The sequence below is a fragment of the Sus scrofa genome, chromosome 9, assembly GCF_054392235.1.
Source record: "Sus scrofa isolate SSC_HxYL_T2T_F1_AM1 chromosome 9, Sscrofa_HxYL_maternal_Yorkshire_Landrace_v2.0, whole genome shotgun sequence".
Taxonomy (NCBI): Eukaryota; Metazoa; Chordata; class Mammalia; order Artiodactyla; family Suidae; genus Sus; species Sus scrofa.
The window spans coordinates 113085829-113108363 of NC_139391.1; the positions used below are offsets into that span (position 1 = coordinate 113085829).

General features: G+C 36.2%; 1 protein-coding gene across 7 annotated transcripts in view; it reads right to left on the bottom strand.

The window, feature by feature from the left end:
• Positions 1-22535, bottom strand: part of PNPLA8 (patatin like phospholipase domain containing 8) — a 50293-nt gene that overhangs the window by 17869 nt on the left and 9889 nt on the right. For 4 of the 7 annotated variants that reach the window (XM_021063576.2, XM_021063575.2, XM_005667750.4 and 1 more), the window contains 5 exons: positions 22318-22467; positions 14307-14458; positions 8735-8829; positions 5149-5320; positions 725-782 (listed from right to left, as the gene is read on the bottom strand). In XM_021063576.2, the coding sequence (XP_020919235.1) occupies positions 725-782; positions 5149-5320; positions 8735-8829; positions 14307-14458; positions 22318-22467 (627 nt within the window). Of the gene's footprint in view, positions 1-724; positions 3287-3397; positions 5321-8734; positions 8830-14306; positions 14459-18355; positions 19121-19666; positions 22468-22535 lie in introns of those variants that run through there. The other 3 variants (XR_014816842.1, XR_014816844.1, XR_014816845.1) reach the window with 3 other exon arrangements.

Consider the following 22535-nt stretch of genomic DNA (forward strand, 5'->3'; position numbering starts at 1 on the left):
TGGACTATAAACTCCACGTCTGCATTTACTCACTAACGTACACAAAAGTGACTAGCACAGTGGGGGCACTGGGGGCGCATACTTAATATCTAAAGAATGAATGAAAATATGTGTAAGCAAGACTGAAAGAGCAATAGAGGGAGCTGTATTTGATTTTTCAAGGTTACAGCTTGTTACCTAAGAATAAATAGGAGCTACGTGGGATTCTTAGGTACATAAACCCTATTCTTGAATCAAATAATGAGACTTACTAAAGAACAGAGCCACGTGCAGTACTCAGATCACTGGGTTTCAAACAAAATAAATAAAGAGGCCAAACTGAGATGTAGTCTAGTGACATGAAGATTTTAAAAATTGAGATTCCATTTGTACATTTATACATCCAAGAGGCACATAAAGTTTTTTTAAAAAAATCAAGGGGAGGAAATGCCACAATTTTCCTTAAATCTCTAAGTTTGATTAACCCTATAATAAAATAATTCTTCATCGTTATTTTCAGACTTCCACGTTCTTAAACTTTGTTATACTTACTTCATATAGAAAAGGTCTAATGATCACATTCTCTCTTCACAGAAGGACCCAATATATAAAGAATCAATATAATTTATTAAAAGAGGTTCCTAAGAATTTTCTTACCTTAATAAAGAGCCTTCCTAATAAATCTTTTCACCTGACTTGGTTCAATTCCAACTGGGTGCTATATTTAAGAGATTCTAAAACTTACCTTAGGACATGTGGGGTTTCTTGCTGTTTCAATCATCAGTGAAGAGCCCATTCGATCCCTTTATTAAAGGAGAAAAATTAAATTATATTAAAATGATTTTATTTCCTAACACTATACAATTTCTGTTGACCTATGGTTTGTCAAAACTATGAGAGACAAAAAAGAATTTATTAAAGCTCTCCTCTAAGAGGCTCATAATCCAATTAATCCACATAAAACAATACGTAGTTTATCTCTTAGCCACTCAAAGGCCAAGTGTCTACAGTTCTGAAGGGGGTGGGGATCAATACAGGCTTCAGTATCTGGAAAGACCCATGGAGATGAGGCTTGAGAAGGACACCAACGCTGGCAGGGCACCACATTCAAAGCCTGGACACAAGAGAGTGAAGGCACAGAGGCAAAACACATTTGTTCTTGTCAGGGTCCTCCTGACAGGATAAAGGAGTTAAGACTGCAGATGTATGGCAGACTAGTTACAGCGCAGTCTGAAAAACAGATTGGGATATTTAGATTTTAAACCTGTTTTAGCAATACAGAGCCTATGTCACTCCCTCCCCCACAAATGCTTTTTAAATCATCTGAGTTGGCATCTGTATTATTGCCACATTATAGAAATTGTCCTTGGGCAGCAATTTCCACAATTCCATTACAAGGAAATTTTATTACAGGGCAGATTTCTTCCAGACTCAAAAATTATGTGTTTTTCCCCCTGTACTGAATATGAAGACTATGTTTTTTGTTGTTGTTGTTGTTGTTTTTTACCAACCTGCCTCAACAAGAAAAAACATTTTCCTGAAGACAGTTTTTTAAACGACACTGAAGGTTCTCAACTAGAATTTAGTACATTTCATGTATTTACAGATCAAGTTGTAATCTACCCTTCACAATATTTTATAAACACAGTGTAAAATACTTCCTAAAATAGACAAGGACTTTATCTTTCCCAGCCTGATCTTTATCTTTCTTCTGCATGAAGATCAATGCAATTTTATTCTTCAAGGGTCTTTATTTTTTCATAGAAATCTTGCTGTAAAATTAGGACAGAGATCCTGGGAGCATGCTGCTTTCACACTTCAAGCAACATTCAAGTTTAAACCTTGATTTTATAAACAGAGCTAATACACTTGAGGGAACTTTTATGAATAGAAATTTGAAGACTATATTGCTTATTTTAAAGAGATGTCAAAAGAACTAATTGCTTATTTTAAAGAGATGTCAAAAATTCTTAACATTGCTAGATTCTATTGATGCTACAATTAAAAATAAGTATCCCTAAAATAGCACAAAATCATATCAGAGGGAACAAACCCATAAAAATGCTCTCAATAAACAATGAGAGAAAAAAACTGACCAAAAAGGTCAAGAAATAGGCAGGGTAGATCATAACAAGACCCTCAAACTTACGTACAAGGGTGTATATTAAGTGATTTCCACACCCTTGTACATCGTCCCTTCCCATACCAAGCCTGGATTTTCGTGGTTTTAGTCAATGATATATCAGCAAACATGCCACTAAACTGAGGCTTGCTAAGTCCTCATGCAGCAGGGCTTGCCCTACGGGAACCCTGCCATGATGGGGTGAAACCCAGGATGAGAAAGACCATCTCAGCTGAGCCGTCCACTGGCTTCCGGCAGCTGTGAGTGAGTTTAGACATGAAGAGAAGAATAAATGCCAGTCAAATCATAGAATCACCAGACAAAATCATCGTTGTTTTAGACTGGCCAGTTTTGGAGAGGTTTGTTGTGAAGTGAAAGCTGAGTGGAAAAGTAGGGAAAGAAAAAAAAAATAACTAACTATACTTAGAAGGTTATCAATGCTGTGATTAAAATAAAGATGCCTTTGAAAGATCATCAGTGAAATAGCAATATGCAAATACATGAAGATACTCTAATGAGTAACAAGAGGAAGAAAACATTTCATAGAAGAAAGACTGCTTTCATAGTAAATTTTCAAATGTTCATTAAAAAAATCTTACCAGTATTATGATTTGGAGTTCATGAGAATTGATATGAATTTCTGGTCGACACAAGAGTCGACCCCAAAACAAGTAACATACAATATCAACATGGATGGGAAGGTCATTCACTTGGAAAGATGTCAATAGTCCAGAAAATAAGGGCTACATTTCATGTAATTTCAATCAAAATATCAGCGGGTTTTCTTATGTAATAAAAGTAATTTAAGATTCACTTTGGAGAATAAATGAAAGCAATGAACAGAATTGTGAAAAAAATAAGGATAAAAGACTCACTATATCAATATAAAAACATTACACAAAGGTTCAGTAACTAAGCTGAAAGAATTTGGAGAAAAATTTTAAGAACCAATAGAGAAAAACAGTAACTTGGACACAGACTCTAATGTAGGTAAGAATTTAAAATATGATAAAGGTGATGTTTCAAGTCAGTGAAAAAAAAGGAAAAAGTACTTGGTAAAAGGTACAGGGCCATCTGGAGTTCCCGTCGTGGCTCAGTGGTTAATGAACCTGACTAGGAACCATGAGGTTGCGGGTTCAACCCCTGGCTTCACTCAGTGGGTTAAGGAACTAGCGTTGCCGTGAGCTGTGGTGTAGGTTGCTTGGATCCCAAGTTGCTGTGGCTCTGGCGCAGGCTGGCGGCTACAGCTCCGATTTGACCCCTAGCCTGGGAACCTCCATATGCTGCGGGAGCAGCCCAAGAAATGGTAAAAAGACAAAAACAAAACAAACCAAAACAAAAGGTACAGGGACATCTGAATTAATATTTGAGAAAAAGTTTGATCCCATTACAATATGTATCAAAATAAACCAGATGACCTAAGAATCAAAAATAAACTTAACTAAACCTTAGGACTAGAAAATAATATAAATATTCACCTGACTTCAAATTAGAAAAGGAAAGACTTTCTAAATATCAAAGCAAAGTTTAAAAGATCTAACTAAAGATTTTAAACTCATCCACATTAAAAAATTCCATTAATTAAAAAGCACATTTTCAACATATTAACAAGTGGTTACAATAGACTGAGCAATATACTCTGATAGTAAAATGAGCAATATGCTCTGATAGTAAAATGAGCAAATATTAAGCTCTTGAAATGCACACACGAAAAAAGAAATTAAAAAAAAACCTTCAAACTGATCAATAAAGTGATGCAAATTGGAAACATCACTTTAAAAATCTTTCAAACTGACAAAGTTTTAAAAATTAAAATGTTTCAGAGTTCCTGTCATGGCTCAGTGGAAAAGAATCTGACTAGTATCCATGAGGATGCAGGTTTGATTCCTGCCCTCACTCAGTGGGTTAAGGATCTGGTATTGCTTGTGAGCTGTGGTGTAGGTTGCAGATGTGGCTCTGATCTGGAGTTGCTGTGGCTGTGGCCAGCAACTGCAGCTCTGATTAGAACTCTAGCCATTAGAACTTCCACATGCCATGGGTGTGGCCTTAAACACACACACACACACACACACACACACACACACACAAAAGCAACTGCAACTTTTATAGGCAAATCTCACACACTGAACCCTAGAACACACTGAATAGAATACAAGTCACCAAATATTAACAGTGGTTATCACTAATTAGTGAGATCAATTTAGTATACTTCTTTACACTTTTCTGCATTATTCAAATATAATCAAGAATTTTTATTTTTATTCTTTATTTTTTTGTGTCTTTTTAGAGCTGCACCCATGGCATATGGAGGTTCACAGGCTAGGGGTTGAATGGGAACTATAGCCACCAGCCTACGCCAGCACCACAGCAATGCCAGATCCGAGTCGCGTCTTCAACCCATACCACAGCTCACGGCAACGCCGGATCCTTCACCCACTGAGCAAGGTCAGGGATTGAACCTGCAACATCATGGTTCGTAGTCAGATGCATTTCCACTGCACCATGATGGGAATTATGAGAATTTTTATTTTTTAATTCAATGAATTTTATTATATTTATAGTTGTACAACCATCATCACAATCTAATTTTACAACATTTCCATCCAAACCCCCACTTCACCTCTCCCTCCCCCAACCTTTACCTGTTCCCTTTGGTAACCATAAGTTTTCCAAAGTCTGTGGGTCTATTTCTGTTCTGTAAATAAGTTCACTTGTATCCCTTTTTTTAGATTCCATATATAAGTGATAGCATATGACTGTTTGTGTCTAACTTCACTTAGATAATTTCTAGTTCCATCCATGTTGCTGCAAATGCCATTACTTAATTCTTTTTTATGGCTGTGTAATATTTCATTGTGTATATGTACCACATCTTCTTTATCCATTTCTCTGTTGATGGACATTTAGGTTGCTGCCATGTCTCAGCTATTGTAAATAGTGCTGCAATGAAGACTGGGGTACATGTATCTTTTCAAGTCAGTTTTTAATGTTTTCCCATATTATTCAAATATAATCAAAAATTTTTAAAAAGAATAATTTTAACTTACTTAAGAATGTTTTCCCATGTTTGACTGTCATAAAATGCATGGCTCCAACTCATTTTGACTGTTCCAACGATGACATTTTGTGAAAACACATCTGATCCTAATTTTCGATAAAGTTCCTCACATTCATCCAGGGGCATGTGAAACAATCCCAACATGAATGCTAATATAGCACCTGAAAGACAGAATCCTTAGTTTTTAACAGCACTGCCATTATAGTACTTTTAAGATCTCCTGAGTCACAGACCTGGTTAAAATTCTAGCTTTGCTACTTTCTAACTGTGTCACCTGGGACAAACCTCTTAGCATCCCAGAGCCCCAATTTTTTAGGGATAATAACGATAAAATTTGTACTTCTTAAAACACTAGGATAACATGGGTAAAGGGCTTTACCAGGCCTCAATGAGGATTCAATAAATGCTAACCAACGATGATAACGATAATTTAAAAATGTGCAAAAATGTGTTGTTTTGCATTATATAATTAAGATATTGTGGTAGGTAATGTCCTTTCTAATTTTATTAAATTCCTTAGTTTTAGTCCCAGAATACAGTATATTTGATAGCTTACCAATTCATTAAAATAATCACTCCTTCAGGTTGGTCCTGGGAACCAACGGAATAAAGAAATTAGGCCTCTGGGATGACTTTTTCAAGAGCTGCTTTCGTATCCTAGCTGCAACTGATAGGACACACTGCCACCTACTGTACATAACTGGCCTAACCCTGAACTAAGGGAAAAAAGGGGAGAAGAAAGCTGTGGGGATGGGGAGGGCGTGCGCAGGGTAAAGACCAGTAGAGCATCACTGCTTGTACTGTGATTGTCAGCAAAGCAAAAAGCAAAATCACTATCATAATGTACTTTAAATACTGTATGTATTTTATTACTATTAGTCTTATGCTAGTAAAAGATAAGTTGGCTTGTTTTAAAATACACTGAATAGCATAACTATATATATACACATATACATAATAAAAATTTTTTTTTCAATTTGCAGAAAATGTTTAACTCATTCAAGAAATAACTTGTGAAATCAAAACTACCATGAGATATCACCTCACACCAGTCAGAATGGCCATCATTAATAAATCCACAAATAACAAGTGCTGGAGGGGCTGTGGAGAAAAGGGAACCCTCCTGCACTGCTGGTGGGAATGTAAACTGGTACAGCCACTATGGAGAACAGTTTGGAGATACCTTAGAAATCTATACATAGAACTTCCATATGACCCTGCAATCCCACTCTTGGGCATCTATCCGGACAAAGCTCTACTTAAAAGAGGCACGTGCACCTGCATGTTCATTGCAGCACTATTCACAATAGCCAGGACATGGAAACAATCCAAATGTCCATCGACAGATGATTGGATTCGGAAGATGTGGTATATATACACAATGGAATACTACTCAGCCATAAAAAAGGATGACATCATGCCATTTGCAGCAACATGGATGGAACTAGAGAATCTCATACTGAGTGAAATGAGCCAGAAAGACAAAGACAAATACCATATGATATCACTTATAACTGGAATCTAATATCCAGCACAAATGAACATCTCCTCAGAAGAGAAAATCATGGACTTGGAGAAGAGACTTGTGGTTGCCTGATGGGAGGGGGAGGGAGTGGGAGGGATCGGGAGCTTGGGCTTATCAGACACAACCTAGAATAGATTTACAAGGAGATCCCGCTGAATAGCATTGAGAACTATGTCTAGATACTCATGTTGCAACAGAAGAAAGGGTGGGGGAAAAACTGTAATTGCAATGTATACATGTAAGGATAACCTGACCCCCTTGCTGTACAGTGGGAAAATAAAAAAAAATAAATAAAAATAATTAAATTTGCAAGAAAAAAAAAGAAATAACTTGCGAAAAAATTAGGTTGCTTTTTAGTAGGTCTACCGTAGAAATGAACAGATACTAAAAAACTGAATTTTATTGAAGTGGTAAGGACACTACCCTTAAACTAAATATACATTTATTAACTTTATAAAAACTCTAGGTGCAATCAGGATTTCTAAATTAAAATACATATAGTGAAAAAAGGAAAAATTACAAGCATTATATTACAAGTTAAGGTTAACATAAGCTAGAAGTCACAATAGAAAAGATGTGATAATTGCAGAAACATACATATTACATAAACAAACACTCTACGTAAGGGCTGAATCTCTGATGTAAAATTTTCTTTACTGAGCACCCCTCTGCTAACAATGGTGCCAAAGCAAGAAGTTAGCTTGTAGGTATGCTTAAATGTTTGAATTGAGAAGAACATTCCAAAATTTTAACAGAAATGGCCAGGGTAACAGCTCTAAGAAAAAGTACCAAGAACACTTATCCTGGGAAAGGTTTCTAAGGAAAGTTTCCATAAATAAATCAACCGGGAGTATACACGTTATTTTCCTATCCTGAGAGTCCCAGAGCATTTTTAACATACTAAAATAGCTAAAAAGTCCCTCTCTAAATAAACCTGTTTAACTTCCTTTAACCCAATCTTCTGCAACTTTGCTATTATCTTGAGCAATTAGTGTTCAGTGGAACATCACAGGAATCACTGATTACTCCTGCTTCTGAATCATCCCTACAGCTGCTCTCATTCAGTTTTCACAATGGAGCATCAACTAACATGCCCTCAGGGAATATCTGCCATACTTGACACAGAAAATGCAGGAAAATCATTTGATTTTGTTGCTAGTGGTCTTTCGGACTGCTGCTATAATTAAAAAGACTGAGAAAAAACAAAGTCTACAAAGATAAACTAAAGTAAAATGAAAAATTATCACGTCAAACAGTAGAACACTCAGCAAGGATCTGCAACACCAATTGTTCCTGAGTGCCAACTGGGAGGTAGGCGGTAGCTAAGGGCATCCTCAGAGGCTTCAGGTACACACTGGGGGATAGGGTGGGGGTCATATGTGGCTAAGAGAGCTGATACAGGAAACAAAAACAAAACAAATGGAAGAGAAAACAAAAAAATACATCTGATGGTGAGTCAATGAAAACTAGGAAATTATTCAGAAACAATTATATTCTAAGTTGCCAATTTCTTCCACACAAACATGAAACTACAATTTTAAATGTACATCAACGAGCAATATTAAAAAATAGCTTTTAAAAAGCTCAGATTCTCACATTTATCAGCGAGAATTTTGGTTTCAAACAACCAGATAAAAAAGGATATAAGAAACAATTTCCTCAGAGAGGAACGGCTTTCCAGGAAAAGCAAAATCTCAGCCATCCTTAATGTTCTACTGGTTCAAGTACAGTCTGAATTCCTACCTTCCATTCTGTCACTTTCCTTAAGGTGACCATACCATAAAACAATAATTCGCAATTTGTACTTGGCATTGTGGCTTATTTAAAACCTATTACAAAAGAACACTAAAATCTACCTCTGAGTGCTAACTTATTCCCAAGAAGACATTTTTAAAAAGTTCATTAAGCAAATCAAAAGGTTATTCATCATTGAAACTTGAAACTAACACCCATCATTTCAGGAAACGGCCATGATTTTAAACATAAGTCTTTACTGTTCATTTTCTCAGGGCACCACTGGGATACACCACTTCCACAGAGTAACAATTACCTGTGCTTACACCACAAATGTAATCAAAGAGTTGATGCACTGGCTTCTGAGTAAGTTCAACTAATTTTCGTAGTGTCTGAAGAGCAACCACACCCCTGTAGAAAAAAAATGAAAGGCAAAATTGAGAAATCCTATTTTAAGGAAAGTTAAATTATCAAATAAAACAATTCTGCAAATTGGTTTTCTAGCTTATATGTTAACATGAAAACTAATAATATAAATTAGCATTTAAAACTGCCAAGAGTTTCTAGATCACTTTTGAAAATCCAGTATCTAAACACTGGTATAAGACCTATGTTATGGCAGCGCATTTTAAATTTGTACTAGTATTTCTTTAAATAAGACAAAGATGTGCCAACGTGAGATGTTCTGTTAAAAGCTCCCCAGTTTGGGGATGCCATATATTGGTTTCTTCACTTACCAGTGTAGCTGGTTACCTATGCTTCTATACATTTTGTTGTATATATTTCACTAGTCATATTTTTAGGCTTTCTTTTATTTTCACTTTTTAAAACTCTTAACTACCTCAAGACAAGGCTCCGCATTAAAGACGTATTAATTTATGCTGCTGACTTTATTCATTTCTGGATCCTTACCAAAGGCAGCAAGTGGCTTCATGAAAGAATGTGAAAGATGAGGCAGCCTGGGAGGTACAGGTCAACTTAGGGTGTGTGTAACATGTGGACAAGCCTTAATACTGGCAGGATATACAGACACAATGGAAAGCTCTAATCCCCATACAAAGTGTGGAGCAGAGAAATCAATATTACTTAGGCACCACAAAACAAAATTTAGACGGTCAAATTATGCTTTGGATACTGCTAGCACAAAATCATGAGAAAATATTTTCAGATGAAAGTAGAAAATGGTGGAGTTCCCTCGTGGCTCAGTAGGTTAAGGATTTGGTGTCATTACTGTAGTGGCTTGGATCATTGCTGCGGTGAGGGTTCAATCCCTGGTCCAGGAACTTCCACATACAGTGAATTCAATGCAAGACCTTAAGAATTAAAGATTAAGCTGAATAAAATATAATTAATAGTGTGACCTCCATTTTCTTATGAAAAGGAAACAGCATGCATATCTATATTCATATGGGAAAAAACATTTGAAGAAATAAAGAAAAATATTAAAAATAATCTTGGAATTGTGAGCTATGATGTTGGTTTCTCTCCTTTTCTTTTTTTCTCCCAAGTTTTACTTGTATAAACAGAAGAAAATTATTCTAAAGTGGCAAATACTTAGAATTAGGGACAAATTTAAAAACAAGTATTCTTGCCAGCTTGATTCTAACATGCCTAATACTGTACAAGGCTCTCCCATACAAAAGAAATACAAAATATGGGTTCTTTTTTTTTCACAAGCCTCCCTACCTTACTCTTTCCAACGCAAATTAAAAATAAAAAAAAAAAAAATGAGCACCGAATGCCAATTTCCCATTCTGGCTGCTCTCATACTCCCTTAAAACGAGGTTTCTCAATAGCAACACTACTGACATTTTGGGCTAAATAGCCCTTTGTTGTAGAGGGTAGCCTAAACATTGAAGGATATTTAACAGCAAATGTCCTCTTCTCACAAAGTCTCAGATGCAATCCCCCAGCTGTGACTACTAAAAACATCCCCAGACAGACACTGACAAATATCCTCCAGTAGCAAAATCACCTCCAGTGGAGAATCAATGATCTAAACCCATCTTCATTCTAACCACCCTTTCCCAAATATCTTCACTTCCACCCTGTACGACTAATAAAATTATTCTAGGAAACCACTTATTGGTCACAAACACCTCCCTCACTAAATAGACACTTAAATGTCCCTTAATGTTCTTATTTTAGATTTCCACTCAAATGTTATGTTGCCAAGGCGGGGACGGGGAGGGAGTGGGATAGAAGGGGGGGTCTGGGGTTAACAGATGCAAACTATTGGCATCTGGAGTGGATAAGCAATGAAATTCTGCTGTATAGCACAAGGAACTATATGCAGTCACTTGTGATGGAACATGATTGAGGATAATATATATATGTGTGTGTGATATGTATATGTGTGTTGTGTGTGTGTGTACGACTGAGTCACTTTGCTGTACAGTAGAAAATGACAGAACACTGTAAATCAACTATAATGGAAAAAAATAAAAATAAAAAAAATGAGCACTGAATGCTGAAGATTAGGTTTGGGTCACTTCACCTTTCTGGGTCTCATTTTTTTTCTATAAAATAGGAAATTAGAGGGAGTTCCCATTGTGGCTCAGCAGGTTAAGAACCCAACTAGTATCCATGACGATGTGGATTCGATCCCTGGTTTCACTCAGTAGGTTAAGGATGCTGCAAACTACAGTGTAGGTAGTAGATGCAGCTCGGATTCTGCCTTGTTGTGGCTGTGGTTTAGGCAGGTAGTTGCAGCTCTAATTTTCCCCCTAGCATGGGAACTTCCATATGCTGCAGGTGAGGCCCTAAGAAGAAAAAAAAAAAAAAAAAAAAGGAAGGAATTAGATACTAGATAATCTCTAAGATTCATTTCAGGCCTAAAGTCCTATAATTCTAGGTATGTTTCAACAGAAATACTTCACATCCTACACAATGTATGGATGTGTTATAATTTTAAATTCTATATAAGAAATCAACTCCGTTTAATATTCTCTTTATTTAATATATCTTCCAATTTTGTTTTGCCTCTTTTCATCTTTTTTTTTTTTTTTTTAGGGCCACACCCCCAGCATATAGAGGTTCCCAGGCTGGGGGTCGAACTGGAGCTATAGCCACTGGCCTACGCCACAGCCATGCCAGATCCCAGCTACATCTGCAACCTACACCACAGCTCATGGCAACGCCAGATCGTTAACCCACTGAGTGAGGCCAGGGATAGAACCTGCATCCTCATGGATACTAGTTGGGTTCTTAACCCACTGAACCACAATGGGAACTCCCATGGAAGATCCTTCTAGGACTTTTCTCTCCTAAATCAATTCTACCTTCATTTGCCAATTGAGCATTTCTACATGGATGTATGAAACCTTGTATTTAGCATCTTTCTCAAGACTAGTCACCTCCTCCTCATTCCTGTAGTTCTGTCCCAGTTATCTACAGGGTTTCCCCTTGGGAGTGATCTCAACCTATCTATACCATATCCAGTCCCTCTTACTCTTAAAATTTTTTATTGCATATTTTCTTTCCTCTTGCTCCCCACCCTACCATCCAAGGTTAGTATTTCACTGTCCTCTGCCTAGATTATTAAATGGGTAGTTCTTGAACATATAGAAGGATTAGCAAGGTAGGTACAGCAGAGTGAAATCAGAGAGGTAAATTAAAGCTAAGAACAATAAGCAGGAAGTGCGGTATGAATCACTGATCTAAATCCACCTTCATCCTGGCCAGCCTCTGAATTTTCCCAAATATCTTCATTCCAATTTCTTCCCAGTATGACTAATAAAACTCCTTGTCTATGAAACCAAATATTACTGGTTACAAACTTCTTTTCACTCTGTACCTCTTCCACTCTAAACAGACATCTCAATGCTCCTTCATGGTTTTATTTCAGATCTCTACTCAAAGGTGATCCTCTTAACAATAGCACTGTTATTCTCTAGCTCTTTACTTTGCCTTATTTTTCTTCAAAACACCCATTATTGTTCAATAATATATTTTTGTTTTTCTGGTTGTTGTCTCCTAAGGAAAGAGAAGTGGCAGGGAACTGGAACATAGCTAGAAAGTGTGGAGGGAAAGATTTATAAAACCAAGCCAAAGCATCTAACCAACAAGCAGTAAGGAACTACACAAACTAAGACTGAATAGAAGCATGGATGGATTGTTGGTAAGAATGGAGCCTGACAGTGATACATCTTCTTCTGAACTAAGAACGCATTAAATACTTCTTGTGTAGCACCAGAACTGGCATCTGCAAGATGTAGGGCATCAGAACGTTACTGATATAAGCTCCTTTTCTAGCAAGCGCTTTATAAGAGACTCAGTCAATTGATAAATATGGGGTAAGATAAATACAGTAAAAGAAAGCTAACATTACGGAACAAAGCCAAGATTTTAAGAGATTCATGGTTGATGAACTGTCCTAAACTACCAATAAGGTCTGGAAAGACCAATCTAAAATATAAATACTTGGTCAAATTAAAATAAAGGAAATTCAATAGAGTTCTTATTGAACTTGAAAAATTAGTAAATTAAGAAACAACATTTCATTTTTAAAATTTGATTTTTATAACAATGTAATTATATAATTTATAATGATATAACCTTCAAAAAACCCTCCTAAGGCTGAACTGGATCTACAATTTTTTTTTTCCTTTTTCTTTTTTTAAAGGTTGCACCTGTGGCATACTTGAAGTTCCTGCACCAGGAGTTAGATCAGAGCTGCAGCTGAGACGTATGCCACCAGATCCAAGCTGCAATTGCAACATATGCCACAGCTTGTGGCAAATGCCAGATCCTTAATTCGGGGATAAGGCCAGGGATCCATCCCACATCCTCACAGTGACAATGTTGGGTTGAGAACCTGCTGAGCCACAATGAGAACTGGTTTTTTGTTGTTCAATTAAAGTACAATTGACATAACAACATAATGTTAGTTTATATTGGGCATACAACATGATTCATCATATTAGGTGTACAACAATGATTCAACATTTGTATGCACTGCAAAATGGCCACTCAATAAGTCTATTTAGCATCTGTCGCCATATAAAGTTTCCTTCTAATGAGAACTTTTAAGATTTACTCTCTTAACAACTTCCAAATTTGTAATACAATATTCTTAATTATAGTCCCTGTGCTGTACATTACATTACATTCCCAGGACTTATTTACTTTATAACTGCTTTTTTTTTTTTGCTTTTTTTTTTTTTAGGGTCACACCCACAGCATGTGGAAGCTCCCAGGCTAGGGGTCAAGTCAGAGCTGCAGCTACCAGCCTACACCACAGCCATAGCAGAGTGGGATCCAAGCTGTCTGCAATCTACACCACAGCTCGTGGTAAAACTTGATCCCTAACCCACTGAGCAAGGCCAGGGATTGAACTCACATCCTCATGGATCCTAGTCAGGATCATAAACCGCTCAGCCATGAAGGGAACTCCTGGAACTCCTTTGATCCCCTTCACCCATTTCACCTACCCTCCAATGCCCTCTCCATCTGGCAACCACCAAAATCTGTTCTCCATAACTATGAATTTTGTCCTGATTTGTTTATTTTGTTTCTTAGATTCCACATATAAATGAAATCACATGGTATTTGCCTTCCTCTGTCTTATTTCACTTAGCATAGTAACTTCCAGTTCCACCCATGTGGGTGCAAATGGCAAGATTTCATTCTTTTTTATGGTTGAGTAGTATTCCACTGTGTGTATGTACATATACATGTATATGTATATCCATGATGGACATAGTTTGCTTCTATATCTGGGCTATTGTAAATCACGGTGCAATAAACACAGGGGTGCACATCTTTTCAAATTATTGTTTTCATTTTCTCTGAATAAATACCCAGAGGTGAAATTGTTCTATAATATGGTAAGTCTATTTTTAATACTTAGGACCTAGAGTTTTAAAAAATCATTTTTCTAGCCTTACCTTATTCCTCCACCATCAATTGAGAGAATCCGGATTCCTCTTCCTTTCACTGGATCCACATAGCCAATTAAGGCCAAAATTTCTCTAACTGCAGCCTGAAGAGTTTCATCCTTAATTTGTCTCAATCGTAGTAAATATGGAATAATTTTTTCCTATATTGAAAGAAAAGTTATTTTGTATTTTGTCAAATCAGAACGAAAACATATTCTTCTCAACCACATATAATCAGAACACCAAGGTTAATTACTTTTTCAGTAATTTTAAACTATAGATTAGTTTTTATATATTAACGTCAATTTATATCTAAGTCTAAAACTCTATCTAAACATTTTCCTTAAAAGGTACAAGTCTTAACAATTTCCTAACACAAATTTACAAAGTATTAATTGTTATGACAGGTTATAAATTTTATATAATATTTTGTCCAAATCCTAAAGTTAAGAAGATGAAACTGCTTCATAGTAACTACCGAAAACTAAACTTGTTATTAAAAGAAAAAATAAACCATCTTGTGTACATTGCACATGAGGTACAAGGGTAGCTCAGTGAAATATGAACAAGTGTTAATTAAGAAATAAAACTCAAGTAGAAGAGAAAATCTAACCATTATAGTTAAGTAATTAGTTTAAACAAACCTGGAACATTAAGATTCTAAGCATTCAACTTCATATTGTTGATCAGACCCTTGGGTTCTATGCTGACTTTACCCAAGGTTCTCTGGCTTCTGTACAAAGAAGCATCTCATCTGGTCAGTACCCCAAGTTTAAAGAACAGTTGAGTGGCAGCAATACTTGTGCCATGAAGCCCTCTGCAAATCAAGTGATTTCCCAATATAGCACTCATTTTCTTTTTTATGATGAATCAAATCTGGAAAGGGGTTAACTGCTGGGAAGTATAGTTTCCCCTGAGCTATTTGCTGATATGGGGAAGAAACAAAGGATTGAAAACCTAGATGTGATTCAGCCAGAGGACCATAAGTGGAGGCCAGAGAAACCAGCTGAGCATTTAAGAGTCGCAAAGGTTTGGAGCCACAAAACTGAAGACTTGAGGGGCCTCAATCACGACTGGTTTCATGTCAAGACATCTGCTGGATTCTTTAACTACGTGGCGTGGGAAGTTAAAAAGCTAAGCCGGAAAACTCTGAAAATGAGAATGGAATTTTCTGTGCTCTTGAGATTTGGGGGCTAAAGGAAGTGGTGATGGCGGTACATACATTAGGCTGTCAACTAAAAGCCTTGGAAGGAGAATGTGCCCCAAAAATAGGGCAAACTAGAGGTGTCAACAAATTGTAAGCCAGCCATGACCTAGCTCTGACCCTAACTGAACTAAGGTTATCAGTGCCCCTCTCTACATGTCAAGCAGAGGAACAAAAAGACTATCTCTAGAAAAAGAAACTGTCTGACATAGTCTAAATCCTCTGTAATTTAAAAATCTTCACAATGTCCAGCATCCAGAAAAATGATAAAGTGAAACCAGTACCAAAAGATCAAAGGCTGAGAGATGATCCTAATATTGGTAAAGTGATCAGTAAAACATATCAAACATATTAAAATAAAAAATAAAATTACCATCCCAAATCATCACACACCTAGGAATTAAATTTTTCAAAAATCTCGTGATGAAAGATTTACAAGACACTGACCTTGAAAAGTTTTAATATACTGAGTATTCTGGTCAGAACATTTGTGTCCTCTCAAAATTCCATACAATGAAATCCTATCCCTCCCCAAAGTACAGTATTCGAAGGTGAAGTCTTTGGGAAGTGCTAAGGTCATGAAGGTGGAGTCTTCATGAATGGGGTTAGCGCCCCAAAGAAGAGGCTCCAGAGGATCCCCTGCCCACTTTACCAAGTGAGAAGGCACCAGCTAGGAGCCAGGAAGAGCCCTGCCGCCCCCTGCCCCAGTAAGCAATCACGCTGGCATCTTGATCTTGGACTTCCAACTTCCAGAACTCTGAGAAATAAATTTATGTTGTTTATAAACTGCCCAGTTGGTGGTATTTTGTTAAAGCAGCCCAAGTGGACTAAGGCATTGAGAGAAAATAAAGACAATCCAAATAAATGGAAGAATACACCATATTCAAGGCTTGGAAGAAAATACTGTAAAAGACTTATAACTCACCACAAATTGCTCCTCAGATTCAACATAATCCTAGATTATTTTTATTTTTTAATTTTTTGATAAACTAATTCAAAAATTTATATAGAAATATGATGTGCCAAAATTAGAACACTGCTGAACACCATACACAAAAATAGAAATAAACTTAATCCATACACAAAAATAAACTTAAAATGGATTAAACACCTAGATATAAGACCAGATACTATAAAACTCTTAAGAGGAAAACCTACGCCAAACACTCTGACATAAACGACAGCAACAGCTTCTCAGATCCACCTCCTAGAGTAATGACAATAAAAACAAACATAAACAAATGGGACTTAATTAAACTTAAAAGTTTCTGCACAGCAAAGGAAACCCTCAACAAAACAAAAAGACAACCCACAGAATGGGAGAAAATATTTGCAAATGAATCGACTGACAAGGGATTAATCTTCAAAATTTATAAACACCTCCTGCAGCTTAATACCAAAAAAACAAACAATCCCATCAAAAAATGGGCAGAAGAGCTAAACAGACAATTCTCCAAAGAAGACATACAGATGGCCAAAAAACACATGAAAAGATGTTCAACACCACGCATTATTAGAGAAATGCAAATCAAAACCACTCTGAGGTACCACCTGACACCAGCCAGAATGGCCATCATCAAAAAGTCTACAAACAATAAGTGCTGGAGAGGGTGCGGAAATAAAGGAACCCTCGTACACTGTTGGTGGGATTGTAAAGTGGTGCAACCACTGTGGAAAACAGTATGGAGATGCCTCAGAAAATTAAAAACAGAATTACCATTTGATCCAGCAATCCCACTCCTGGGCATCTATCCAGAGAAAACCATGACTCGAAAAGACACATGTACTCCAATGTTCACTGCAGCACTATATACAATAGCCAAGACATGGAAACAACCTAAATGTCCATCAACAGAGGAGTGGATCAAGATGTGGTACATATACACAATGGAATATTACTCAGCCATTAAAAGAAAGGAAATAACGGCATTTGCAGCAACATGGATGGACCTAAAAATTATCATGTTAAGTGAAGTCAGTCAGACAATGAGACACCAACATCAAATGCTATCACCTACATGGGGAATCTAAAAAAAGGACACAATGAACAGATACTGACTCACAGACTTTGAAAAACTTATGTTTTCCAAATGAGACAGGTTGTGGGGTGGGGGGGATGCACTGAGGGTTTGGAAATGCTATAAAATTTGGTTGTGACGGTTGTTGTACAACTATAAATATAATAAAATTCATTGAGTAATTATAAAAGAAAAGAAATACAATGTGCCAAGAACACCTAAACCAATATTAAGAGAAAGAATAAAGTTGGAAGATTTACACTATGGACATAAAATGTATTACAAAGCTACAGTAATTCAGGCAGGACAGTACTGGAAGAAGGACAAACAATATACTAATGGAGCAGAAAACAATGGTTAGAAAGAGATCCATAAATAATAACCTAATTTATGATGAAAATGCTTTTAAATAAATGGCACGAGGTCAACAAAATCAAGGCTTTTGCCTCACACCATACAACCAAATCTATTCTAGATGAGTAGTAGATAAGAATGCCAAAGATAAAGCAAACTTTTAGAAGAAAACCACAGGACAGTATCTTTATGATCTCAGAACAGGCCAACATTTCTTAAATAGGACACAAAGTGCTAACTGTAAAGGAGAATATTTATAAATTGGACTATATTAAAATTAGGAATATCTATTCATCAAAAACCATTAGGGGAGTTCTCTTGTGGTGCAGTGGATTAAGGATTCAGCATTGTCACTGCAGCAGCTTCAGTTGCTGCCGTGGCATGGGTTTGATTCTGTGGTCCTGGAACTTCCACATGCCACAGGAGTGGCCCAAAAAGAAAACACACACACACACACACACACACACACACACACGAAAGAGTTAAAACATAACCCACAGAGTAGGAGAATTTATTTACAAGACACACACATATGTATAAAGACTTACAGCCATAATAAATAAATAAATTCTCCAAATCAATTAGAAAAAGCTGATCAACCCAATGGAAAAATGAGCAGGACCTGCTATAGGCACTTCATAAAGGAAGTATACAAATGGCCAATAAACACTAGAAAGTTGCTCAACTTCATAGTTACCAGAGAAATAGAAATTAAAGCCACAATTTATTATCATTAGACACCTAAAAAAATGCCTAAAAAAATAATGATATAAAGTGTTGGAGTGGAAAGAACACCACCAGAAGACTCATACAATGCAATAAAGTATCAATCGGTATAAGCAATTCACAAAACCATATGGAAGTATCCACTAAAGATGAAAACAGATACACTCTATGACCAGGCCCACTACTCTTGGGTATACATTCCAAAAAAAAGAAGACTTATGTTTTCCAAAAGATGTATCCCAGAAGCATAATTCCTAACTATTCCCAAATTGGAAACTCTAAATGTCCGTCAGTAGTACAATGAATACACTGAACTATACTCATAAAATAGAAAACATCACAATGAGAACGAATGTTTCTTAACTACACCCAAAGGATAGAAGATCCTCACAGACGTAATGTTGACCCAAAAAAAAAAAAAAAAAAAAAAAAAAAAGACACAAAAGAGCACATGCTGTATCATTCCATTTATATAACATCCAAAAAGAGGGACAACTAATCTACACTGCTAGAAATCAGAACTGGTCAATCTCGGATTCGGAAGATGTGGTATATATACACAATGGAATACTACTCAGCCATAAAAAAGGATGACATCATGCCATTTGCAGCAACATGGATGGAACTAGAGAATCTCATACTGAGTGAAATGAGCCAGAAAGACAAAGACAAATACCATATGATATCACTTATAACTGGAATCTAATATCCAGCACAAATGAACATCTCCTCAGAAGAGAAAATCATGGACTTGGAGAAGAGACTTGTGGTTGCCTGATGGGAGGGGGAGGGAGTGGGAGGGATCGGGAGCTTGGGCTTATCAGACACAACCTAGAATAGATTTACAAGGAGATCCCGCAGAATAGCATTGAGAACTATGTCTAGATACTCATGTTGCAACAGAAGAAATGGTGGGGGAGAAACTGTAATTGTAATGTATACATGTAAGGATAACCTGACCCCCTTGCTGTACAGTGGGAAAATAAAATAAAATAAAAAATAAAAAAAAAATACTACAAGCAATTAAAGAGTACCTTTATACACAAAAAAAAAAAAAAAAAAAGAACTGGTCAATCTCTTTAAAGATAGTTAATTGGAAGGGGACATAAAGGAGTTTTTGGAGTGCTAGTAATACCCTGTTTCTTAACTGGGTGGCTGTTATACAGGTACGTTCAATTTCTGTCAACTTATGGAGCTGAATACTTAATATGTATACTTTTCTGTATATAATATTTTTACAAAAAATTTTTTAAAAAGAGACACATGAATCAGCATGAAGGGGTGCTTACAAGTGAAAGTTGAGACAAATCCAGTATGTAAGAAAAAGGGGGGGGGGATTACAGAAACACAATTTATGAAAACCATGAGTTTATAATGATAATTTTTTTTAAAAAAGAAAAAAATGACAAAAATTCATCTCACCACTGAGGCAGCTTTTAGGGCAACTCTTTACTTTGAAACATGATGACTAAGTGGAAAGAAATTAAGCATTTCTTTTGCTTTTCCTGCAACAATGATCTTTGTGTAACCAAATAGCTTTAGCTAGAGAAGAAAAGCTCTGTTTTTACAGAAGAATGTCAATTGTAACACAGAAGGAATGACAGAATTAGAAATTTATCATTTTGCAACTCTGATGAAATGACTAGTTCTAGAAATAATTAGGTTAATGGTTGATGGTTCCAACCTAAGCCCTATTTAATGAAAAGATGAGCTGGTCATCTCTATAATCCTGTGGTCAACCTTAGCATTACAAATGTTGTTCAACCAGTTATGTGTTCTGACACTATGCAACATGAGGTACAAAATATCATCTACAACGTGCTCTGACAAGTGAACACTTAATCAAGTCTTTATATTTAAAGTCCAATGTGTAGGAAATAAAAAGGAGAGAGGAGTACATCAGTAATACCAACGAGGAAGAGGCCAAGTAAATCCAGAAGGGGAGTCATTCTACAAGAAAACACACATCACATTTCTCTTTGGTAATGAAGGGTCCTTAGATTTCGCATGAGTTACGTAAAAGAAGAGTTCTCAAAGTTTCTATTAGCAAAGCTAGTCATAATAGACTAAAACTGAAAACCACCTAGAAATTCATCAATAGTACAATGAATAAATAAGTTGTAACACACTGATACCACAGCATACAAAAGCAACAAGAACGAATGATTTACAACTATCCACACAATTTAAGATTCCTACCAGCATGGTGAATGACAGAAGACAGTCATAATAGCTTACGTAATATACAAAAACAGGCAGGAGTCCCCATTGTGCCACAGTGGGTTAAGGATCCAGTGCTACTGCAGCTGTAGCTCGGATTCCATCTCTGGCCCAGGAACTTCCATGTGTTGTGGGTATGGCCAAGAACGAAAGAAAGAAAAAAAAAAAATAAAGGCAAAACTAACTTGTGATGATTTTTTTGGGAGACTGATTGAAAGGAGGCCCAAGGGAGCCTTGTGAGGTGCTGATTAATTCTCTTCTTCAGGGTGCCGATTACATGGATATGTGTGAAAACTCACTGAACTTTCTATTTACAACTGCATGTGTACTGAACTTTAATAAAGCATATTTTAAAAGGTCTTTAAAGTATGCAATTCATCTTAGAGCTCTTTCAGTTTATCTCTGAAATGTTAAATGACTTAAAAGCATATCTACATTTGGAAAATTTATCTTTTAGGTTAGAGAGTATATCTATATCTATATCTCTATATATAAGATAATCCCAAATTTTATGAACATGAAACTCTATAGTTTAGCTACTATAATGTAGGTATTACATGATATAAAACTACAGAAGGGTATATTATTCAAAAACATAATTTTTCAGCAAGATAGTCATCAAAAGAGGGCAGTTCTCTTGTGGTGCAACAGGGTAAGGATCTGGCATTGTCACTGCAGTGGCTTGGGTTACTGCTGTGGCATGGGTTTGATCCCCGGCCTGGGAACTTCCACAAGCCATGGGCACAGCCAAAAAAAAAAGTTGGTTAAGTGTGAACTAGGTTTACTTAAATCTTCCAGATGGTAGGTTAAAAATAAGCACTAACAGATCTCTAATGAAATGTTAACCTTATTATTCATATATATTTCCAAACTGTTCATTATATATTACTAATAATGATAGCACAGATGTAAAGAGACCCGACTGCATCATTCACATTTTATAGTATTTCTCTGAAGACAGTCTGCTTGAATGAGTTTAAATTATCTTCACTATTTTATGTTTAAAAAAAGTGAGGCAAAGAAAAGCTGTTTTATTAATAGGATCACCAACTCAACTACCAATGAGTTCATGAAAACTTTCAGACTTTCAAATACAAAAAGATGATGAAATAAAAATTAGCAATGGTTTTACCTATGAATTATGACTCCGTTCTTAAAAGAGTCGTTACATAGCATAAAGACACTGCATTTAAGAAAAACTTGGCGGCTATTAGGCAATTCAACTAATGTACTGAGATTTATCTTCTCTTTTAAAATGTTTTATCTTAAAGTGTAGATATGAGTATTAAGAGCATAACGTATCACAAAATAAAAGGAAACATTTAGGATAATGTATAAAGCAAAATAAATGGAAAATTACTGAATATATATCACATGCATGACAAAGCCACAACAATATTTACATAGGAAATATCAAAGGCATTGCATTCTCCATTTAGAAGGTTAATCAGTATTTTTATTCCAAGACAAAACCTAGATTAGAGGTAATGAGAATTACCCTGACAGCCACTCCTTTTCCTTCAGGAAATTCTAGAAGATGGAAAGTCAGTTCTTCAACCCTGGTAATGCAGAGCCTTGGGTCAGCTGTTCTTCTTAACGCTTGGACTAATGCCCGGGTTCTGTTGTCAATACTCACTCTGGCAATAATCTACAAAGACATATTAAATATATATATGATTAGACTATGAAACTGCTCTAGTAATAGCAACAGAGATT